The sequence below is a fragment of the Chionomys nivalis genome, chromosome 1 (genome assembly GCF_950005125.1).
Source record: "Chionomys nivalis chromosome 1, mChiNiv1.1, whole genome shotgun sequence".
Taxonomy (NCBI): domain Eukaryota; kingdom Metazoa; phylum Chordata; class Mammalia; order Rodentia; family Cricetidae; genus Chionomys; species Chionomys nivalis.
In genome coordinates this window covers 3,261,503-3,285,606 of record NC_080086.1, presented here as the reverse complement: position 1 = coordinate 3,285,606, position 24,104 = coordinate 3,261,503, and the positions used below count along the sequence as shown (strand labels likewise).

At 51.0% G+C, this 24,104-nt stretch overlaps 1 protein-coding gene across 1 annotated transcript; it reads left to right on the top strand.

The window, feature by feature from the left end:
* Positions 1-1,649: 1,649 nt before the first annotated feature.
* Klhl42 (kelch like family member 42) lies at positions 1,650-22,314 on the top strand. The gene is made up of 3 exons (XM_057778371.1): positions 1,650-2,647; positions 11,594-11,787; positions 17,242-22,314. The coding sequence occupies exons 1-3, from the start codon at positions 1,812-1,814 to the stop codon at positions 17,691-17,693; spliced, it is 1,482 nt and encodes a 493-aa protein (XP_057634354.1). The 5' UTR covers positions 1,650-1,811; the 3' UTR covers positions 17,694-22,314.
* Positions 22,315-24,104: the final 1,790 nt, after the last annotated feature.

Genomic DNA, 24,104 nt, shown 5'->3' with positions numbered 1-24,104 from the left:
AAGGGAGTTTATATGTGTTTGTCTTTACGCCCAGCTTTCTAGAACACTCACTGTGTGGTTTACTAAAATTGTTAGATTCTTTTAAAGATGCCCGGTTTCCAATAATGTCATTGTGTTGTCCGGGGCCAAAAACCTCGCTGGACTGCTGCCCGGTATTGTCAGGGGACAGTCCAGATTCCAGTCCCAGCTGATCTCACCGTGCTAAAGTGACTGTGGTTGAATTGCCTCTCTAATGAGAGTCATTCTCAAAGGTCGGCTTTTTGGTTTGTTTTTAAAAGGCAAGAGAATACCGGTTGAAGGCAGATCTGTGATCTGGAAACAAAAGCTCCCATTGGTAAAGGTTCTAAAGAACCAGCATGCTCTCCTTTTTCTAAGAGCCTGTCCTTCTGGTGACCCACTGAATCCACCTCGTTGCTAATGGAGGCACAGACAGATCCAGGTCCAACCTCTTTGAAGTCGTAGCTCCCAGCAGCCCCCAGCCTAATGTCTAATGGTAGATGTGGCACTTTGCCTTGCCACAGAGACAGCTAAATCCTTGGCCCCTCACCTTCACCCTCCTCATCCCCCAAACACTGAGAGTGACAGATATGGAGTGGAAGCCATCCAGGAAAGATTCAAGGCCTGTCAATCACAGCGTAGTATCCCAAGTTTCTCGGAGAATCCGAGAAAGTAACAGAGTATATATAGCAAAAAGCAAGTTCATGCATTTGTGTCTCTTCCCCCTAGCAAGGCAGAACTCCGCTAGAATGTTCTTTCTTGCTCCTTATCCTTGCCTGTAACCTGCAGAATGCAAGGCTGAAAGCCCCCTCTCCGTGAAGCAGCAGATTTGCGGGGTGGGGGTGGTGGTGGTGGTGGTGGTGGTGGTGGTGGTGGTGGTGGTGGTGGTGGTGGTGGTGGTGGTGGTGGTGGTGGTGGAGTGATGCAACTTAGGGGCCCATGCCTGCAAGCATCTACCTCTTTACCAGCCCCTAGAGCTCAGCCTTCTAACCAAGCAGCCTCCTAGGGGAGATGAGACCAGTCTTCTAACAGCTATGGTTGGGGTGATGGGGGTGGCTGGGCAGGTGGCTACCCGGGGTCAGACTTCTGCGCAGAGGTGACAGGCCAAATGCGTCTCCGTGCCCTCTCTATTTACCCGCTCCTTCTGGTGCTCATCTGGGCCACTGACTCTCCAGAGACCCTGCTCTGCCGTCTCAGGTGCTGGAGCACCGAATATGCCATCGCCCGCCCGCCTTGTCCATGGAGTTAATAACTCTTCTGAAACTCCTTAGCTCCAGTAATCCTTCACTGTACTCTTGAACCACCAGACTGGTCACAGTCCAAACTCTAACAGTTATGACTGGTCCCAGAAATCTCACACAGGGACCGCCGAGCTGCGGCGGGAAACCTGTACAAATGACTTGTGCTTAGGGAGAGGGCACCGCGAACCCGCGCGTTTGTTTGTTTCCTAACCAATTAACAAAAAGTTTAAAGACCGTGCTGGAGAAACGCACAGTGGTTAAGAGCGCACAGTGCTGCTGCGGAAGTCGGGAGTTCGGTTCCCGTGTAGGGCGGCTCACAACCGCTCGTCCCTCGGGCTTGCGGGGTCATCTGCCGCCTTTGGCTTCCCGTCGCCTGCGCTCATGCGCACGAACCCACACAGACACGTCGATAAAAGACACAGAGAGGCCATTTACACGGACAGCGCCTGACGTGCCGGCGGGGCCGAGCCTGGGGCCGTGGCGGCGGAAGGAAGCGTAGGCCCGGCTCTGCGGAGGGTGTGAGCCCGGGGGAGGAGCCTGCGCAGCCGGGCGGCTGGGCTCAGCGGCCCAGCCATGTCCGCCGAGGAGATGGTGCAGATCCGCCTGGAAGACCGTTGCTACCCGGTGAGCAAGAGCAAGCTGATCGAACAGAGCGACTACTTCCGCGCGCTCTACCGCTCCGGCATGCGCGAGGCCGTGCGGCCCGAGGCCGGCCCCGAGGTGCAGCAGCTGCGCGGCCTGAGCGCACCGGGCCTGCGGCTGGTGCTGGACTTCATCAACGCGGGCGGCGCGCGCGAGGGCTGGGGCCTGGCCGAAGACGAGCTGGCCGAGGCCAGCGTGCTGGCCGAGCTGGTGGAGGCCGCGTCCTTCCTGCAGGTCACGGCGCTACTGCGCCTGTTGCTGTCGCATGTGCGTCTGGGCAACTGCTTGGAGCTGTACCGCCTGGCTCAGGTGTACGGGCTGCCCGACCTGCAGGACGCCTGCCTGCGCTTCATGGCCCTGCGCTTCCACCAGGTGCTGTGCCAGCCGCACTTCCCGCTGCTGCTGTCGCCGCCGCCTGGTCCCGGGGATTGCAGCCTGAAGCAGAGGCTGAGGGAGGACCGCATGCGCGGGACCCCGGTCCTAGTGGCCCTGGGGGACTTTCTCGGGGGACCCCTGGCTCCGCATCCCTATCAGGGGGAACCCCCGTCCATGCTTAGGTACGAGGAGAGCACGGAACGCTGGTTCCCGCTGGCCAACAACCTGCCCCCTGACCTGGTGAACGTCAGGGGCTATGGCTCAGCCATCTTGGACAACTACCTCTTCATCGTGGGCGGGTACAGGATCACCAGCCAGGAGATCTCGGCCGCACACTCCTACAACCCCACCACCAATGAGTGGCTGCAGGTGGCCTCCATGAACCAGAAGCGGTAAGTGCCAGCTTCATTCATTGCCCAGCTGTTTGCTGGCCAGAGGCGGTGGCATCTCGCTGAGTGCTGCTGGCCTCATCGCGCCTGGTGAAGTTCCCAGAGAGCCCAGGGCTCGCCAGGAAGAAGTCACCTAGCCCAGTCTTATGCTTCTCTGTCTCAACGTGCTCGCAGAGGATATTGCAAAAGATAACTGCTGTTTTTTCCATCTCTTTTCTTTCCTGGTCTGATCTGAATTATAATGCGGCTTGGGCAGCAGCTAATGCTGGCTTCGGGGAACTTCTGTTGTTGCTGTCAGTGACTTTGCATCCGCTATCCCTAGGATGACATTAATACGCGCCACATGGGGTTTTTCTTCTTTTTCCCTTTCATTCTCCCCTCTTTTAGTTCCTCCCTAGAAAACAGTCATCTTTGACCCAAAACTTGAGCCCCGAGTGGTCACCTACAGAATGGGCATGCCCTGGTCCGTCTGTAGAGTCCCTTGGGGCAGTACCATCAGCAGAAAGCCTACATACTACCCTCCTGCTTATGTTTGGTGGTTTTCCTTTATCTCCGTGCGTTCCTCCAGCTGGTCTTGAGCTCCTGGACTTGCTAGGCCCAAGTGGCCATCCTGCCTTCTAGCCTTCAGAGTAAAGGTTTGCACTACTGCAGCCGACTTTCTATAATAAATAATCTCTGTTATCTATAACTTCAAATGTAATGCCTCTACCATGCCAGTGGTTGTCAGACTATCATTTAGGGAATGACAAAAACCAGCCTGTACGTGTTCAATATACACACTTAGCCCTCTTATTGGTTGAGTCTATGAAGCTGTGGACTCAAAGGACCAGAGTCATTTCTTCCTCCCTCCCTCCCTCACCTTTCCCTTCCTGTGGAGCCCTCTTGCCTTGGACTTGGAGAAGAAAAGGCGCTGCTTGGGGCCAGGGTGGGAGGAGAAATAAGGAGAGGAGTCAGGGGAAGAAAATGACAGAGAGAAGCAGATAAAGGAAGAGAAAGGGAGTCAAGACTGCAGGGCCCAAGTTGCCTGGGAAGTGGGATCCTGTGTTGCAGGCTTGTTCCCACGGCTGCTTAGAAGGCTGAAGCAGGTGGGTTCCACGTTAAGGACCTTTCTAGGTTATAGGTGAGTTCCGGGCCAGCCTGGATAATGAAACAAAACTCAGAAGAGTGGGGAAACGGTATCTCAGTGTGTGTTGGAGCGTTTGCTAACCTCTCATGAGGCCTGGATTCAATCACCAGCATCCCAGAAGCAGAGAGAAAAGTGATCAGGAGAGGACTGGAAAGCCGCTCTCTACCAGGCCACCGCCTGCTGCCATCCAAGTCCCGTTGTGGTCTCCGCCCTGAACTTTAACCGCCTGGGCCAATCACAGGACAAGGGACTCTGAGGTCAAAGGTTATTTGCAGAAACAGATCTTGTTCTGCTGGCTCAGAGGTGAAGAGCACTTGCTACTCTTGCGTAAGACTGGTGTTCAGTTCCCAGCGCCCACACTGGGTGCTGTAACTGCAGCTGCAGGGCATCCGGGGCACTCACATACATGTATGCATATACATACAGGCACGCAAATTAAAAATAAATCCTAAAAATCCTGGCAGGCTGAAGCATAAGAAGTAGAGATGAATGTGTCACTCACTCCCTGTCCCTTCCAGAGGTACTAGCTAGGGGTTGGGGGGGGGGGTCGTCCAGCCTCCTGTAATATGATACTTCCATCACATCATCCTGGCTTGAGAGGCTGAGGCAGGAAGATCTGTTGTCTAGTCTGAGCTACAGAGACCCTTTCTGAAAACAAACAAAAACAAAATAATAAAGCTTATCATCAAAAGTGTTATTTCAAAATACTTTTTAAGCTCTCTAATTAATCAGCAAAGGTGGTGCTCAGAGATTGGGTGGAAGGTTCTAGGTTCTGTCTTACCTCTCCCCTGCGTGTCTGAGATTGAGTAGAAGGTTCTAGGTCCTGTCTTACCTCTCCCTTGTGTGTCTGAGATCAGGTGGAAGGTTCTAGGTTCTGTCTTGCCTCTCCCCTGCGTGTCTGGGATCGGATGGAAGGTTCTAGGGCTTGTCTTACCTCTCCCCTGTGTGTCTGAGGTTGGGTGGAAGGTTCTAGGTTCTATCTTACCTCTCCCCTGTGTGTCTGAGGTTGGGTGGAAGGTTCTAGATTCTGTCTTACCTCTTCCCTGCGTGTCTGAGATTGGGTAGAAGGTTCTAGGTTCTGTCTTACCTCTCCCCTGCGTGTCTGAGATTGGGTGGAAGGTTCTAGGTTCTGTCTTACCTCTCCCCTGCGTGTCTGAGATTGGGTGGAAGGTTCTAGGTTCTGTCTTACCTCTCCCCTGTGTATCTGAGATTGGGTAGAAGGTTCTACGTTCTGCCTTACCTCTCCCCTGGTGTCTGAGATCAAGTGGAAGGTTCTAGATTCTGTCTTACCTCTCCCCTGTGTGTCTGTCTCCAGCTCCATCCACTTGGATTAGGGATGGTGACCTTAACTCCACAGTCCTGACCCCTCACCTGTCTTCTCTTTTTAGCCTGAGATCCCCGGTCCATTTGCCTCAAAGTGTTTTTTCTGTTCTCTTTAAACATGGTCAAGCTGTGTTGCACTTCTGCCTCACAAGGAAGCTAAAGTGAGTTCCACCGCCTTCAATGCGGTGCCAGGCACCTGAAGCAGCTCCAGGAAGGGAGGGTTTGTTTTGGCACATGGTTGAGGGCAGAGAAGGTGTGGTGGCGAGAGCCTGAGGGAGCAGTCAGGAGTGATGGATGCTGGTGTCCAGCTTGCTCTCCTTTTCATAGTCTGGATCCCAGATGGTAGAATAGTGCCGCCCACTTTTAGGATAGGTCTTCTCTTCTCAGTTAATCTAGAACATTCTTCGTGGACCGCCCGCCCAGAGCTTCTCTCTGTAGTTCTAGATCCCGTCAAGCTGACAATATCAGCCATTACCACGTGTCCCTTGATTATTTCACTGTGAGAACTTATATTTCATTCTGAGACAAGGGACAGCGGCTGTGTGGGGAGGGAGTATTATGAGGGGCCAAGAATGACGGCCAGGAACGCACAGTAGAACGGAGTGGCTCAGCTCATGGCAGAGGGGCGTGTCCGTGTCCAGTCACAGTGTCACGTGACTCCATCCATGGCTGATGCACTGATGAGGTCAGAGGCTCCTGGCTCAGCTCTCCCTAAATCTACTTGTGAACAATGCAAGGGGACCAACCCTTCAACGTATGAGCCTTTTAGGGGCACTGGTACCCAAACCACAATAGTGTCTATACATGCATGTCATAGTTAGGTATTATAAATGCGTGGATGCTTACATAAATATAGACGTGGCCAGCATTATCGTCTGGGAGCTGTGTGTATATATTCCTGAGTGAGTGGGGCATGTATCCGCATATTTTTACTCTAAAATTATTAGAGTACTTAATGTTTCTTCTAATTAATGGTTATTGTATATGTATATTTGTAACGATTATCTAAACTCTTCTATTATTAATAGAAGCTTGGGAGTCAGATATGAGCTTAAAGCCTGACTGATCAGAGAAGTGAGGTCCTCTCTCTCTCCATTCTTGATCCAAACTGGCCACAAATCTTTCTAACTCCTCTCTACTACTTCCTGTGTCTCTCTATCTGTCCTGGGTCATCCAAAACCTCTATGGCTGATTCCGGTCAGCTAGCAGCTGGCTCTGCTCTCTGATTCAAGGTAAATTTTATGGTCAGTTGGGAGTGTCAGAGTGTGATCAAAATATCCCACAACAATTTTTTTGTGTATGTTCACAAATGCGTATCTGTTGATATAATTTTTGGTTTGGTTTTCGTTGTTATTTTATTAATTTTTTTGAGACAGGATCTCAGTATCCAAGTGGGCCTTGAACTCTGTATCTGAGCATGACCTTGCATTTCTTCACTTCCTGCCTCCACCGCAGGAAGCTGGGATTAGCGGCACACACCAGCACACTGGGTTGTTGTCTTAGTGTGTGATTCAACCCTGGAGTCCTAAAGTGGCGGGGTGAGTGATGTCAGTGAGTAGAAGAGTGGGTGGCAGTTCTGGGGGACCTGGTGTCCGTGTGTCCCCCACGGGCTTTCTCACCCTGGACGACCCTGGTTATTCCTTAGTGGAAGTGAGGAGCGCAAGCCCCGGTTCCTAGACCCTGGGTTTGAGTGGCACATGCAAGAAGCAGTTTTATCTTTTTCAGCTGGATTTGCTGTGTGTAACTCTTTTATATCCTGTCCATGGAAGTTTTCTCTGGCTGAGAATGTGGACTACTCCTCGGTACCACATTCTATCATACGACTTTGTGCTGAGATGTGAATCTCTGAGATTTCTTTTCAAGGTACAGTGTAAAGTTACAGGCTTGAAAATGACCGTATTAGCCAGTGAGATGATCTCAGTTGTGAAAGCCACCTACAGGCCAACCTGATGATGAGCGGAGTTCGGGTCCCGGGACTCACATGGTAGAAGGAGAGGATTGATTTCTACAAGCTCTTTTTGACCTTCCCATGTGTGCCATGGCCTGTGTACGTGTACACACACACACACACATACACACACACACAAATGTAATTTTTTAAAAATAAAATGACTATACAAGTCCCAGCATTTTTTTATTTTGGAAGCTTTTTTCAGGCATACAACACCGGTTCGTTGTCTGAACACAGATTTGACTCTTGACATGTAAAAGCTTGCGTGACCACAGAATTGCCTCCCCCTCCACACCTTAATTAGGGGCGGCTTGCAGGAACTGGCCACTGACTGCAGCTGGCCTTTGGAAACGTCCTTAAATGTCTAAGATTGTTCCTAGGGTCTCCCTCAGCCCTGGCTTCTGCTCCGAAGGTGGAGCCAGGTGGGTCCTGTTTGTGTGAATGCAGCAAGGTCGGAGAGGCCTCACGGGAGCCGGCTGCTGGCAGAGGAACCCGAGGGGAGAACCCTTGAGGGACTTTGTCCTGCTGGGGAGCCCACACAGCTGGACTCCAGGGGAGGAGAGAAAGTGGCAGGCCTGTTAACCTCCGCAGCCGAGTTCTGGCCAACAGTTGAAAATGCTTTTTGAGTTTCCCACAGGTGGTTGGAGCCACAATGAGCGCTTGTGTTTCCCGCCTTCTCCTGTCTCCATCCTGGTCCCCAGTGGAGGTCACTACAGCCCTTGTGTTTCTCGCCTTCTCCATCTCCATCCTGGTCTCCAGTGGAGGTCACTACAGCCCTTGTGTTTCTTGCCTTCTCCCGTCTCCATCCTGGTCTCCAGCGGAGGTCACTACAGCAGAGGCAGGAAGGGGAAGGAGCGACCGAGGAACTGGATGGGGACGCGCACACTGTCCAGGCCAGGGAGGAATGCTGAGTTTCACAGTCACAGAATTGTCTGTAGCAAGCCACGTTGGCTTTTTGTTTCCGGAACCCTGTTTCTGGGTCAAGCGTTGTCCTCACTTCGTCATTAACCCCAGCAACTCTGCGAGGCTGGTTTTGTTATTGGCCCCATTTTTCCAGAGAGTCTAACTTGCTTTCACACGGTCACATGACTAGATCCCACTCTGGGCCATCGCCCTCATTATGGTTTTCACGGCTGTTGGTCGGTGGCCAGGTGTTTAACAAAGTTCTCATCACTTAGGTTTTAAGTGTGTGCTTGAGTCAGGGTCTTGCTGTATAGCTCAGCTTGGTCTCTCACTGTGTAGCCCAGGCTGGCTCCCCCTCCCTGCCTCTGCTTTGGAAACTGAACCCAGGGCCTCGGACGTGCTAAGCCATGCTCCATTGTCGTCAGGCTGTGGCCGCAGTCCTAGAGGGCTTTTTATTTCTTCTCAGTGAAATGAAAATTAAATTGCAACCATGTCTAATTTTCCCGACTTGCTTTTTATTTATTGCAAACGAGTCATGTACAGCTACAAAATGGAGGCTTATTTGGTCTGACAGTTAGCATCTTTCTTCCTGAACATAGTGTGTCAGGGGCCAGTATGAAGGGAGAAGAGGTAACTGGGGAGTTATCGGTGGCTCAGACGCACTGCACTGTCCCGCTCCTGAGGTGGCCAGTGTGAGCCACTTGCAGACACTGCAAATGAGGTGTCAGGGTGTGCAGAAGGGATCACAGACTGCAGAGCTCTGGAGGCCGTCTGTGCTGCAATGAGAAGCCAGCCCTCTCCCCTGGAGTTAAGAAGCTGCAGTCCAGGATGGAGAGAGGGTTCAGCGGGTACGGAGGCTGCTGCTGAGCCTGACGACCGGTGCCCACCCCTGGGATGCATGTGGTTGAAGGAGAGAACCAATGCCTGCAAGTTTTCCTCTGACCTCCATCTGTGCACTGTGGCATGCACACTCCCACATGCATGCAGGTGCTCACGCACAGACACACACATACACACACGCACGCAGAGAGAGAGAGAGAGAGAGAGAGAGAGAGAGAGAGAGAGAGAGAGAAAGAAGAACTGAAGCAATGGTTTCGCTAAGGGCACACACTGCTGTTCCAGAGACCCGAGCTCAGTCCCCAGCACCCTCGTCACTGTGGGCACCTGCGTTCATCTGCACTCACACACACCCCGCCTCATGTGTATGCAATTAAAAACAGAAAACAAATCTTAAAAAAAAAAGAACCAAGGCTTAAGACATGAGGAAAATCACCCTCCCCATGCCCCATAGAGCAGCCTGTGTGCTTGACTCTACTTCAGAGATGGGGAAACGGAGGCACAGATCTACTGAGCTTCAGTCCGTGCCCCAGGTGGCACAGCTGTTCAGCAGTGGAGTGTAGATTTGCTTGTGCAAGTCCGGAGTTGGAGCCCTCAGAGATTTGCCTCTAAATTTAGCAGTCGGTTTGTTTTCAGGTGGCCAGCCCATCTGCAAGCAAACCCAACATTAATAAATGTTTCTCTTGATGAGAGCTCGCACGTACGGGCTTTGGAGGGATGCAGTTGTTTGCTTAGCTGCCTGTCCGATTGGTCTCAGAAAAAAAAAGGCCCTCACCTGTTTGCTTAAGACAGAGGAGCATGCTGGATGAATACCACACGGTGTTTTGATATTACAGAATTTACTATCTGTGTACCTGTGGGAAGTGAAACCAGCCTGAGCCGGTCAGGATTTAGTGCCTGTTTACAAACGTTATTTCCTCTGGTTCACCAGATCTGCACACACAGGGAGGGCATCATGGTTGGACGTTAAGGACCATTGGCAGTGGGGACCCCCCAGTTGCTGCCACCAGGGTGAAGTCCATCTGCATGGCTGGCTGGGTTTAACGGCTCCGAGGCTCTAGCTGAAGAACTCTGGGTTCGCCTCTTGTTTGGAAAACAAAATGGAACCGGTTCTTGTGCATCCAGACACCGAAAAGCTCCGTACTTTCTTTGTGCTCTTGCTGGCACATGCTGTGCCTTGCTGTGGCCCTGGACTCGATCTTCCCACGCACACAGCCTGGGCTGCTGCTTTGCCTTTGTAGTTTCTGCCCCGTCTTTCCTCCGATGTCCTTCTTCCTGGAGCAATCCTTGTTGGAGTTAGATACAAGGACTGTATCCAGCACGCTAATTTCACGCAGCACAAAGCCTCGAGGTTGTGCCGAGAGCATCTCTTGCTTGCATGTTTAGTCCCTGGGGTGAGATCTCCCCACCCCCGCTACGTTAGAGGTGAGGACCTGAAATGGACGGGCTGCCCAGCCTTTGTGCTGTAGCCCACTGCAGGCTTATGGACTTGCCTGTTGTGTGTCTCTGCAGAGAGGTGGGGACTCCCTCAGAACAAACTGACTTTGTCTTACTCAGCTAATATTTGAAGCTGACGACAACACATTTGTCGAGATACGTGTTTGTTAACATCTATAAGTAAACTACTGGACCAGAGGATTTTAATTAGTTCAGCTTAGCCCTCCCACTTATACATAGCAGTTGGGTGGTGTATGAGCTGCCCTCTGGTGGAGGGTGGTCCCTACTGGTGGCTATGGGTCTTCTTGGCTACCTGTTAATGCCTCTGTTGTGCTTGGATGGAACCTCCTCTCTGAGAAAAGATGAACGAGCCATTCTGGGAGGAGAAAGCCTAGGGGTGAGTCTGTGTTCTCTCTCTCTCTCTCTCTCTCTCTCTCTCTCTCTCTCTCTCTCAAAGATGTATTTTACAAATATTTAAATGTATGTTTGTATGAATATATGCCATCTGTGTGCAGTGCCTGAGGAGGCCAGAAGAGGGCGTTAGATCCCGGAGCTGGAGTTACAGGAGGTTGGGAGCTGCCATGTGGGTGCTGGAAACTGAACCTGGGTCCTCTGCTAGAGCAGCCAATGCTCTCACCACTGGGTCCTCGCTCCAGCCCCTGCTTTCTCTCCTGCCTGTCCCCCTGGAATATCATGTCCTAGCATCTGTAGGTAGTGATCTTCGTTGTCCCTGCCCCGTTCACTTTTTCCCTTCTCCTCCCCCACCTTCAGGCTGGTCTTGGGTATTTCTTCCCCAGCTGGTGACGCTGTTTGGTGAGGTTGTGGAATGTTTAGAATGTGGGTCTCTCAAGGGGTGGGATTTGAAGGCCACACCAAGCTGCTGCTTGGTTCCTTTCCCCTCTGGTGTAGGAGTCCCTTCTGTTTGTGTGTTGCTTTCATTGGCTGATGAATAAAGAAACTGCTTTGAGCCTGATAGGGCAGAACTTAGGTAGGCGGAGAAGACAGAACTGAATGCTGGGAGGAAGAAAGCAGAGTCAGGGAGAAGCCATGGATCCTCTCCCTTAGACAGAACACTGGTTAGAATCTTGTCTGTAAGCCACAGCCAAGTGGCGATACACAGATGGGTTAAACTAATATGTAAGAGTTAGCCAATAAGAAGTTAGAGCTAATGGCCAAGCAGTGTTTAAATTAATACAGTTTTTGTGTGGTTATTTTGGGGCTAAGCAAGCCGGGCGGCCAGGACAAACAAGGGGCCCTGCTCATTGAAGGCGGTCAGCTACATCGGCGTAAAACCTGAGAGGGTCTGCTGGAGAGCTTCCTCTCCCCATATCTCAACCAGGACTGACCTTGCAGGCTTGCTTCTTTCTTTCAGCTCTAACTTCAAGCTTGTGGCCGTCAGTTCTAAGCTCTATGCCATCGGCGGGCAGGCCGTGTCCAACGTGGAGTGCTACAATCCTGAACAGGATGCGTGGAATTTTGTGGCTCCCCTGCCAAATCCTCTGGCTGAGTTCTCTGCCTGCGAGTGCAAGGGGAAGATTTACGTCATCGGCGGCTATACCACCCGAGGTGAGCGGGGTCGGGGAGGGTGGGGGAGGGATGGGGGTGTCAACTGCTTTTGTGTAAACTGCAGCAGCCCCGGGCAGGGCAAGACTGGCCCCGGAAGAAGCTGTGTGTCTGAGTTTTATTTTGCGCACCAAATGCGGTAGACTCGCCATTCCTAAGGAAGCCAGTCCGATGACAGCATGAGTTAGCCAGCAAGGACCTTTGGGGCCTTCTGTGCGCCTGGTCATCGTACAAATGGAAGAGAGGAAGCACGGAGGATTGTGAATATTCCTTGTGCTTCTGGAAACCCAGCCTTGCGGTCAGCACCTGGAACCTGACGTTGGAGGTTTCGGGTCACAGCTGTGCTTGGGAGAGAAGCATAAACGAAGTACCCTTCTCCCGCCAGAGCTGGGCCCACCCACCGGTGCCATGCCAGACCTGAGTCGAGGCTGTGCTTTACCAGACAGGCCCTGTTCCTTTGTCATCGGGTGGGAGGACATGAACACAAGAGAGCTGCCTAGTCCAGATGGTAGTGCCTGTGTGGCGTGTTCTGTGACCTTGTGTGCTTTTCTCTCCGTGGTAGGCATTTTATAGGAGCAGTGTGGAAATAGGACCATTCCTAGGTTTGGTGCTACTGTGTGTAGCCAGGAGATCCCAGGCACCATGGCTGTGGAAGAGGGGCAATGCTGGGTGCAGGAGAGAACTGCGTCCCTCTCCTCTTTGCCTCCTCAGAGGTCTCTTGGCCTCAGGGATTTCTTCCGTGTTGGGTGCACCAGACATGCAGTGCCCACGGCTGAAGGAGAGGTGTCCCTGGACTCGTGGAGTTGCTGGTGTCGTGGTCAGCTCATGATTCACTGGCGTGTGATGTGTGATGGACAGGGCAAAGTCATTTATGGTGTTATGGGGCAGATGGAGCTTTCCAGCCCTGACCGATGAGACTCGGGCTGCAAGCGACCATGTGGAACTTTGTAAATGACAGACACTGGCATAGTATTTATATAGGCGACCCAGAACTTGGTGTGAGGGTGCAGCCTAGGAATCCTAGCACTGGGAAGGCAGAGGCAGGGGGATCAAGACTTTAAGGTGAGTGGGAGAGAGTAGACCATGTCTCTCGGGGAGGAGAGAGAACACTCCCTCGCCTCGTTAACTTTCTGTCTGGTGGCTTCACCACGTGTCTCTACCTGTCTTCATGTGACTTCTCCAAGAGTCTCTAATAAAGATTCTTGTACCTGGGTTAGTAGTCCTGAACCGTCTCTGTGTAATATCTTCACTTATATGACTACAGATCTGTTTTTCAAATTTTCATCTTTTTTTTCTCACTGGTTGAAGAGGTGAGCCTGCTTTTGGGGGATCCCCCACTCCCCTCTGTAGGTGGCCAGTGTATGTGTGCATCTGAGGAGAGGCAGCAGCAGAGGAATGGGTGCTGGAAGCCCTGAGTTCTTCCTCAGATGCTGCCACTTCCCGGTGACCGCCATGAGGATAAGAGGCTTATTTAGCGTTTTCTCAGTGGAGAAATGAGAATTTGCCTTTGTTAGTAGTCTTCCGCTGGGGCTCAGGGCACAGCCATCAACAGACTTCATGTGTTTAGACAGCCCTAGCATCCGCCATGCCTGAATTCTTCATCTCTGTCTCTGGTTTTCTCTACAGACATTTCTTCTTTCTTTTAGGTGGTGTGGTTTGTGTTGTATAGAGCGTTGTCTGAGCTCGGGTGCTAGGTTACATGCATGAGCCTCTGACTCCTTCAGATGGAGACAGAACGCACCGTGGCTGACATGGAACCCGTGTGCCTCAGCTTCTCCCCCACACAGGAGCTGCCACGTCCTACTGGGGACGCCGTCCTTCTGGTAGATTTCCTGGCTTTTCCATGACCTTGGCTGAGCAAATGGGCTGTAGATTCGACCTGGAAAACCCTTCCTGTGTGTTTTGAGCTTCAGAAGCCACCACTAGTGTGCCTTCCTCACTTGGGCCACCCAGGATGATGTCCGTCCTGGATTCCCTGTGCCAGAGACCATGATGGGCGGTCAGGCGGTGAGGCTGGATGGGTGTTTGTGTTCCAAGCAAGAGGACTGGGCACTGCTGTCCTCTCTAGCCCTTCTCTGTCCGTCTTTTCCAGCACTTCCTGGTGGTTCCCATTTCAATCAGGTCTGCCTAATTGTTAAGAAAAAGACCAACAAAGCAGAACAACCAAGAAGAAATAAGAACCAGGACTTGAGTTGGAATCTCATCCTGTTGACTTCTTAAAAGAGACTTAAAATTCAGTAAATAATGGCTCATAACTTTTTGTTTGTTTTTGAGACAGGATTTCTCTGTTATGTAGCCCTGGCTGCCCTGGTACTGCATATATAGCCTGGTCTGGCCATGAACTCATCCAGACCCACTAGTTTCTGCTGGGATTAAGGGTGTATACCATCACACCTGGCTCTCTTGACTTTTATAGTAGAGTTGATTACTTTGGTTCTTACCAGGCAGTAGAGAAATGGAGGTGCACGGTGTGGACCCCCATCCTTGTCATCTTGTCACTCGGGAGGCTGAGGCAGGAGAATTGCTACAACTTTGAGGCCGTCCTGCGGTACATAGTGAGTTTCAGGTCAGCTGAGTGCAGCTAGAGAATGGGGCCTCTTCTCAGCAGACAGCAGAAATCCAGTAGGAAGTCGAGCACCCCTAAAGGGCAGAGGGACCCATGCTAAATGTAAAGACCAAAAGATTATCCCGCCAAGTCAGACCGCGTTGCAGTGGCCCGAGCCAGTGCTGACCACCAGTCAGACCGCGTTGCAGTGGCCCGAGACAGTGCTGACCACCAGTCAGACCGCGTTGCAGTGGCCCGAGACAGTGCTGACCACCAGTCAGACCGCGTTGCAGTGGCCCGAGACAGTGCTGACCACCAGACAGACCGCGTTGCAGTGGCCCGAGACAGTGCTGACCACCAGTCAGACCGCGTTGCAGTGGCCCGAGACAGTGCTCCGTGTTGCAGTGGCCCCAGCCAGCGCTGAGTAGACGGAGCTTGCAGAACACCCAGGAAGGACTGCAGGCTGTCTATTGGAGTGAGGAGAAACTTCCCAGTGACCCAGGCAGGTGTCCTTGGTAGATTAACAGTAGTTCCTTGTCTCACCCCTAGAGTCTTGTTACCTGGTCTGTAGGGATGTTCGGACCTGTGTGAGGACCAGAAAGGCAGTTTCCTAGGGGCGGAAAGCCTGTGGGCATGAGGACCCGCATTCACTAAGGACCTGGTTTCTCTGTGCCCTGCTCGCTGGGAACCAGATTTGGCTCTGAAGCTTTTCTGTCTGTCTGCACCACCTCCGCCCACTCTGTCTTTCTGAGATAAGGTCTCACTGTGCAGACAAGGCTGGCCTCAAGTTTGCAGTCCTCCTGCCTCAGCCCCTGAGTGTCATGGTTACAGATGTGCACCATCACGCCAGACCTGACTGTGGAGCTCTTACTGGTAGCTGCAGGTGAGCTGGGGGTGGGATGGGATGGGTGTTCACCTTTGCTGTAGGCAGGCCAGTTGCCATGGGTGGGTCCATTGCTGTGGGAGGGTCAGTTGCTATGGGCGGGTCTGTTGCTATGGGAAGATAACATCAATATGGTTATGTGCTGGTCCATTGCTGGGTGCTTGTGCTTGGCTGGCTTCCAATTGGAGCTGTTTTTACCACTGATAGTTTTTGTTGTTTAACAATAACTTTCTTTGCTGGGCTTAATCCCAGCACTCGAAGGCAGAGACAGGTGGATCTCTGTGAGTTTGAGGTCAGCCTGAACTAGTTCCAGGACAGCCAGGGCAGTTACACAGAGAAACCCTGTCTCAAAAAACAATAGCAATAAAACAAAAACGAACAACAAAAAAAAAACCTTCATTTTTTAAATTGCTAATACTTTCCTTTCCTTGTTGTAACTAAGACCGTTTATGCTTTCCTAGAGAAGAAAATATTTTAAAAAATCAGTTTAAAAAGACCAAAGCTAGGGCCGAAGTGATGGCTTAGTGGTTAAGAGCATTGGCTGCTCTTCCAGAGATCCTGAGTTCAATTCCTAGCAACCACATGGTGGCTCACAACCATCCATAATGATGGCGCCCTCTTCTGGCATGCGGGCATACATGGAGGCAGAATGTTGTATACATAATAAATAAATAAAATCTTAAAAAAAAAAAAAAAGAGCAAAGCAAAGCCCTGAATTTTGAATCTCACAGTGTGATTTTCTGTTTTTCTTATTTTGCAGTGTTGGGGACATCGCCGGGGCTGGGAACATCATGTATTCTTGGCTTTCTTTTTCCATTTACTCACTAAGTTTCCAGGGCTAGCCTTGAACTCACTCTGTAGCACAGGCTAGCCTTGAACTTGAAATCCTCTTGCCTCAGCCTCCTAAGTAGCTGGTATGACAGGCATTCTTTTTCTCAAAAAAAAAAAAAAAAAAAAAGAGAGACTATATTTATTCTCCAAGAAATTAGCTATTAGTTAAAAGCAACGACAGAGAAGGCCCTTTCCGTGGCTTCTAGCCACATGGCCACAAGCAGGCAGGAGACGAGGCCATTGGTGTGTCTCTGGGGCTGCACTGGGAAGCGGGTCTGTGAGTCTGCCGCTGTGGCGGGCAGGAGCTAAGACTTCTGTGTCTCCTGACAGGAAAGCCTGCTCTGCTGGCTTCAAGGACAGACCCTGCTGGGGCTGGGCCTGCCTCCTGTGTAGTCAGGCATTCTTAACTGTCCACGAGAGTCTGAGACTGTTGAACTGCATGCTGACCTTGTGGCTCAGTTGGTTGCCGTCGGGGCAGGCTGCACAGGCCAATGGCGGAGAACAGCGCTCTACGAGGCCTTATTCTAGGGTTTCCAGCACTTTCTCCAGAGGCACACAGTGCTTGCAGTGCTGTGGATCCTGTTTGTTGACACCTGTCTAGGGCTAACTGGATATCTGGGTAGACATACCATCATTCTGCCAAGGACTAAGTTTTACAATGCGGGCTTTCTATTTTGTGTGAGGCAACATAGGTCTCTAGAGTTCTGATGGCCTGGGCTGCTTGTTAAAGCAGAATTTGCTGCAGTGGTGAGATGGTGCCCTGAGCGAGGCCGCAACCAGGGCTTGCTGAGTTAACTCTTTCCTCAGAGGAGCCGTGGCCCAGCTCTGAAGCCTACAGCATCTGCCTGTAGCCGTCCGTCTACAGCAGCATCCCCAAGTTGTCCTTAAGTCAAAGCTGCTCTTTCCTGGCTGCCCTCAGACTCGCGGTGCTCCTGTCTAGCTCTTCCTAGTGCTGGGACTGTAGGCAGTGAGCCCTCATGCCTGGCTTCTGGCTTCGTGGTTCTGAGGGCCTCCCAAGAAGGGAGAATACAGATGACCCCTTCCCCTTCTGCTTGGAAAACCATTTCTCTAGCCCCTGCCTTTCTGACTGAGCTTCGGCTGCCTAAGGCCACATGATATGTGTGGCGAAGCCGGGTCCCCCCTGCCCCAGTGGCGCACATCCCGGCCACTTGTCATCTGGCCTCCTTCTGTGTTTCAGATCGCAACATGAACATCCTGCAGTACTGCCCATCCTCTGACCTCTGGACGCTCTTTGAGACCTGTGACGTCCACATCCGCAAGCAGCAGATGGTGTCTGTGGAGGAGACCATCTACATGGTGGGCGGGTGTCTCCACGAACTGGGGCCCAACCGCAGGAGCAGCCAGAGCGAGGACATGCTCACTGTGCAGGCCTACAACACGGTCACCCGGCAGTGGTTCCACCTGAAGGAGAACACGTCCAAGTCGGGCCTGAACTTGACCTGTGCCCTGCACAATGACGGCATTTACATCATGAGCAGGGACGTCACCCTGTCCACCAGCTTGGAGCACCGGGTGTTCCTCAAGTACAACATCTTCGCCGACAGCTGGGAGGCCTTCCGGCGGTTCCCAGCCTTCGGGCATAACTTGTTGATCTCCTCTCTCTATCTGCCCAACAAAGCAGAGACCTGAATGATTTAACAGTATTAGAAGAACGATCTGGTTCAAGAGGGGAGGAAGGCAACCCTCTGACATTCTGATTCCTGAAGGGCACAGTAGATTAACATAGGCCATGTATGTCGGAGGCTTGGCTGGCTGTAAATAAGCTTACTTGAAAACTTGGGGGAAGGACACCAACATCACTTCTAGGCTGTTTTACATATCATGGGAACAAATGTCATAAGTATTCTTCCAAACCTAACAGTCTTGGGCCAACGACCAAAACTCAGCATTAGAAAGTAGACAGCCAGGGTCTGCCCCGCAAGGGCCAAGGTCAGCATCTGACGCAATGGACTATTTGGATGGCTTTTTTTTCTTTGTTCTCCCCTCTGGGGATGGAACCTAGGGCCTCATGTTAGTCCTGTAAAGATGACTTTTAAAAAAATGCTATTTCTTTAGGTCACCTGAGATGTCAGGAGTAGGGGATTTTCCTCTTTCATGTTCAGGGTTTTTTTTTTTTGACAAATGTTAGGAACCACCTCCTCACCCCTCTGGTCTCTGTTGTCACCCAGCTTCTCTGCTCAGGCACCTTATTGTATGTGTGTTTCAGGGACCCTACAGGTGTGTCCAGCCTTTTGACATTTAGGACTTGCATTACCGTTTATAAAGTTCGTGTATAATTGAGTTATCTTAAAAAAAAAAAAAAAACCCTTAATGTTTTAAGTAAGGTCCTGATGTTGAGTTAGCTAGAGTTATAGCTGTCCTCAGGGGCCCACAAGTTGTGACTGCCTCACGTGCTGCAATGGTAGAGCTAGACAGAGACTCCGCACATGCAGCTGGTCCCTCCACATACTTGGATGAGCACACGCTAGCTACTTCTCCAGTCTGTCTGCATTTGAGAAGGCTGCACAAGCAGGCTGCTCAGCCTCTTCGGCTGTGTGCGGCAAATGCAGGCCTGTGTGGGCCACGGACCCTGCGTTGTGAGGTCTTTGCTTTTAGAAGATTGCTCTTGACATTTTATAAATGGAGCCTTAAATGAGGGAGTACCGCATAAGGAGAACACGCCTTTATGAGTTATTTTTATTGAATGTATTGACTTAGATCTTGTTTCAAGATCTAAAATTTAAAAACAAACAGACAACTTTTGCACATCTGATAAGGATTCCTGCGTAGGGGCAGATGTGCGGTCACTGTGTGCCTTTAAAGGACAGGTGGCTGTAGCTCATTTATTTATGTTAGAAAGCGGGGGTGAGATTCCGTACAGACATGGAACGGCCTCTGCTGGCATGTCTGAAGTGAGGTGCTGGCTCATGGCTCTCATGCCGACAGCAGTGTGCGACGGCTCTAGAGATTTCACCGAGGCAGTTCATGACGAATAAAGGGATCTGCCAATTATGGGTCCGTGTTTCTTAAAAAGACTTAAGAGCCCACTTAGCATGCACGAGAGGCCCTGGGTTTAATCTCCAGCACTTACAGCAACAAGGCCCTCACTTACAGGAATTTCGATTGAAGAGCTTTTGCTATGACCAGCCGCTCTCTTGTAGTAGAGTCGGCTAACCGAGTCAGCAGTGGGCGGCGGGCAGTGCCCGGTCAGTGGCAGCTGCCTTACACAGTTAAGAAAGCTCCATAGAAAAGCCAAAACTACAGACATTCCTCTCGGTTGCTCTCCCAGTGGCTGGTCACGCCGAGGGGGATGACATCCCCCACCCCAAGTATCTTCAGGGTTTCTTTACAGCCATGCCTCTAATATACCCAGAGAACCTACTTATAAAACTCCTATTTGCACAGCTATTTAAAAATTCTGTGTTCGAGGCCAGCCTGGTCTACAGAATTCTAGGACAGCCAAGACTACACAAAGAGACCCCATCTCGAAAAACAAAACAAACAAAAAAAAATTCTGTTTGTTTTTATTTGGGACTTGGTGACAGATCTCAGGGTCTTGTCACCAAATCTAACAGGTCTGTAACCTGCTTATAGTGCCGTTGGAAATTTGCAGGCCATTGCGTTATAGCCCAGGATAACCTCAAAGTCAGGATTCTCGGCTCGGCCTCCCCACTGCTGGGACTGTAGGCATCGAGCAACCCTGCCTTTCTATCTTTTTCCATTATTTTTTAAAACTGTTTATGCTGGGTTCTTTTCAAAAAAACAAAAACTCCGAACTGAAATCGTCACCAAAAAGTGGTACTTATATAATAGATTTAATTTATATTTCGCTGTAGAACTGAGTTTCGGGGAATCTATGATTTCACTACTGCACCTTAGAATCCAATTTATGTTCATCACTGTGACTCTCCACGTCTTCACTGTATGCAGCCCAACCCCATATTCGGAGATGATGGGAGTTGAGTTAGCGTTGGGCAGAGATGGGCGGTTAAAGGAACATCATTGTGTCTGCCAGTCAACCACTTCTCTTCCCGAGCGCCGTCTTTTGGGCGTATTTACTAATGCCAGCAACTTGGACCAAATGGAGGTGTGCCACTATCATCTGCCAAGCTCGTAGGAACCTGGCCTGGTAGGTTGCCCTTGAACAGTCGGTGGGTATGAGGATCCAGATGCACAGACTACCAACAGAATTTTGTTATTCTTGCTGCTAGCAGTGCTTAGGGAAGGACTGGGTGGCTGTTATGGTATCCATCTGCCTGCACCCTTCACCCGTGTGGGCGTTTTGATAGCTAGAGCTTCCTTCTGCTGGTACTAGTTGGAGGCTTCAGCCAATGGCTGTGTCTTTGAAACCCTTTCCGCCTTCAGGCAGCTCCTTAGATGATACTGTCTTTTTATTTCCTTCCCGTTCCCTATTGCCTTACCCACCCCCAGATGTTTCTGAGGGGTTCTGACTCCCACTGTGTGGAATGTCTGGCAGGACACCCAGAGGGAGCTGCCTTCCAGAAGAGTCTGGTGCGTGGGTTGGTGGAGGAGCCCTGACGTCGGTGCTCCGACTTGAGAGGCTCCTCACCTCGGTACCCTGGAAAGGTTCTGAGATGATAGTGTGAGAACCCATAGCTTCTTCAGTCTGCTCTAAAATGTAGCGTCAAAGAATCTGGAAGGCTGGGGATGCCGGCCAGAAACAAAAGGCTTAAGATGAAGCATGAAACCAAAGAAGACTTTGACCATGGTGTTTTCTGTTTTGTTTTGTTTCTAAAACCAAGAACCCGAGAAATTCCAAAGGCCTTAGGTTTGCATTCAAGCTGAGGGAAGGAGAGCGTACTGCAGACAGAGGTAAATGTGTCCTTGTGCTAAAGTTGTTTAGGGGTGCCATCTGCAGATTCCCGGGTAACATTCAAGCCTGTTTGGCCAAAGAGGTAAATGGAGGCAGAGCTCTGATGTCTTTGTCAACCGGTGTTTAGTGAGTATGGCTTAGCGCTGCTGACCTAAGGGTCTGCTAAGGGCTTGTTCTAGACCAGGGGTGGGGAGTATCAGGTGTGTGCCCCTCACTGTCTGCTAGTGTTTGCTCTCAGAAGACCTGATAGCGCTACCAGACATCCCTGCCAGCCCGCCAGAGTGGAGTGAGTTACCATTTCCCACCCCTGCATCAGAGACAGTGGCTGGGCATGAAGGGAGCCGTGATTTCAGGAAGCAGTGAGCTGTGTCAACTCCATTCCCTGGTGACCAGAAACACTTGAATGTCAGTGCAAGACAGTGCTGAGCCCAGAACACCGACCAAGCCGTCCTCACTCTCATTTCAACCAGGGTGTCGTCAAAGATGTCCGCTTTAGTCGTGCACACTGGGCCCTGTCTGGCGGCCTCTCACATCTTGGCCCAATCTTCCCACTGCCTCGTGATTTAGTAGTAATCCCGGGAGCTGGTTTGTCCATAAATCTGAGCACGTCCCATGTTTCGGTTTTTTACTATATGCTTTTTTTAAAAAAGTTAACTACTTTTTATAATCCTTGCATTCCACAGTTTGTGCAAACACAAGAGTGATGTAGAACCTGTTTAGAGTTCACTCCGCACTGTAGCCTGGCAGATGGCTCTGATGAAGGGGAAGGGAGGCTGCTGGGTAAGGGTTTGGTGTGAGCAAGCTCAGCACTGGCACCTTTGGGACCGTGCCTTTAAAACATTCCCTTGGAAGGCCTCAGCAACAACCCCTCAGACACGCTGTGCGCTGATTGGTTGAGTTTGCCCAGTGCCCTCCCACTCGATATCCTTGTACGTGTTTGTTCTTCACTTTCTTCTGTTAGTTTGGGAACACAACAGGAAATTCATAGCCACGCTGCCAGCTTGACACAGCCATCTTCACCCATTCCTACAGGAAGCTCGTGAAACGTCCAAGAGGATCCATTCCAAAGAGCCCGGGGTGCTTAGTGTTTCCGTAGGGCTGGTTGGTGCTTTACATAGTTTGTCACTGGCAAAGCAAAGGAAAATGTGACTTGCGTTCTGTGTCACTTCATGGTGGGCGTTTCACTGCCCCCTCCAGTATTTCTTCCCTAGTTGTCTTTTTTATGAAAAAGGATGATCTTTAAGTTGTTCTGTTATGACCAACACTTTCTTTGTTTGAAAGGTTATATTTTGGAGTGTGGAATAAACACACACGTCGACATTGTCACAAAACCACAATGATTGTGTGTCTCACACCTGTGAACCACAGCGCTGCATTCATTTTGTTTCTTTGGACTATGGAAGGAACTGTCTTAGAATAAAATGATTCTCGATCAGCTTTCGATGTGTGGTAGATTCTGTTTCCAGCTGTGTATGTATCCAGTGCTGCGCAGAGCTGGAGAGAGAAGTCCCGGCTGAACTGGGAGGTTTGTGGAGTCCTGGCTGGCATGCTCAGTTAGGGGAGTGAACCCAGCAGGAGGGTGAACCACGCCGGGCAGTGGGGGAACCAGAGGGGTGAGAGTTGTGCAACCAGGTCTGGCTTATTAGTAACTGATTTTAGAAAAGATTTTATTTTTAATTATGTATGTATGTGGGAAGGTGTTGTAGGGAGGCCACTTGTTGGCTCCCAGCTGCTCAGCCCTGAAATAATCACATAGAAACTATATTAATTAAATCACTGCTTGGCCCATTAGCTCTAGCTTCTTATTGGCTAACTCTTACATCTTAATCCATTTCTAGCAATCTGTATATTGCCATGTGACTGTGGCTTACCAGGTAAACTTTTGTCTGGCTCCTCTCTCTGCCTCTGCCTCTTTGCTCCCAGCATCCAGTTTAGTTTTCTCTGCCTACCTAAGTTCTGCCCTATCAACAGGCCAAGGCAGTTTCTTTATTCACCAATGGTATTCACAACATACAGAGAGGGGAATCCCACATCAGGGAGGGGTGCAATATGAGTGCAGTGCCCATGGAGACCAGAAGAGGGCACCAGATCCCCTGGAGCTGGAGTTGCAGGTAGCTGTAGACTCCCTGTGGTAGATGCTGGGAACAGGAATGTGTCCTCTGCAAGAGCAGCACTTGCTCATAACCACTGAGCATCTCTCTGCTTCTTTATTAGTAACCTCGTGGTGTCTCCATGAAGACACATGCTTCCAGCCAAGCTAGCACGCATGAGACCTGGAACAGCCGGCACCTCACTTTGTATGTGGTAGCCTGTGTTGGCTGTAGTCCTATGACCTGCCAGGGCCATTTTGAGCACTTCTCATAGACTTTTGCCCAGTTCTCTCCATGTTTCCATAAACGAGTAAATATATTTTTCCCTGCTTCACAAATATAAACGGAGACCCAGAGAAAGTGGGTACCCAACCCCGCTGCATATCTGGAAACCAACAGAATGAGAAGACCCTCTCCCCCAAGGCCAGGCTTAATGTTCTGAACCAGCAAAGGGCTGGACTCAGTGGCCTTCAGAATGATGGGGGCCAAATTTGTGACTTTACCTGAACCTGGAGGTACAAGAACAGTCGTGGAAACACTGTAGATCTACCCCTTCTGAGGAGGCAAAGGAAGAGTGAGATTTCCTTCCTTCGGGCCCACGAGCCACGTCGGGGGAGCTGTTTCTACTGCAGCAGCCCCATGATATGATCCGCCAAGAATCCAACTGTTTCACGTTTCCCTAAAGCTGACTGAAAGTCTAGAACCGTCAAGCTGTGTGTGTGTGTGTGGGGGGAGCAGCAGGGAGGGGGTCATGTCAAGCTGTGTGTGTCGGGGGAGCAGCAGGGAGGGGTCCTGTCAAGCTGTGTGTATGTGTGTGGGGGGGAGCAGCAGGGAGGGGGTCGTGTCAAGCTGTGTGTGTGTGTGGGGGGAAGCAGCAGGGAGGGGTGGACCAGGAAGTCTTTGTTAAGAGAAACCGTAGGAGTGATTCAAACACTGAGCTACGCTAAACCTGGGCCTGTAGCTCACAGCATGGCAGACCCCACAGTGTGTCACTGGGTCACTGCCAAAGCAATGCCAGTGACAGGCTGAGCTTCCTCAGCCTCAACAGAGGAGGAGTTCAGGTTTTCCCCACGACCCCAGTGGCCGTGGCCACAGGAACAGGGCTGCCATGTGGGCACATGTCACTCAGTCACGGCC

Excerpts from the sequence above, each read along its gene's own strand:
- Klhl42 (XM_057778371.1), top strand. The coding sequence starts at position 1,812 with ATGTCCGCCGAGGAGATGGTGCAGATCCGCCTGGAAGACCGTTGCTAC. Across the intron at positions 2,648-11,593 it reads GCCTCCATGAACCAGAAGCG|CTCTAACTTCAAGCTTGTGG; the intron begins GTAAGTGCCAGC and ends TCTTTCTTTCAG. Across the intron at positions 11,788-17,241 it reads CGGCGGCTATACCACCCGAG|ATCGCAACATGAACATCCTG; the intron begins GTGAGCGGGGTC and ends TCTGTGTTTCAG.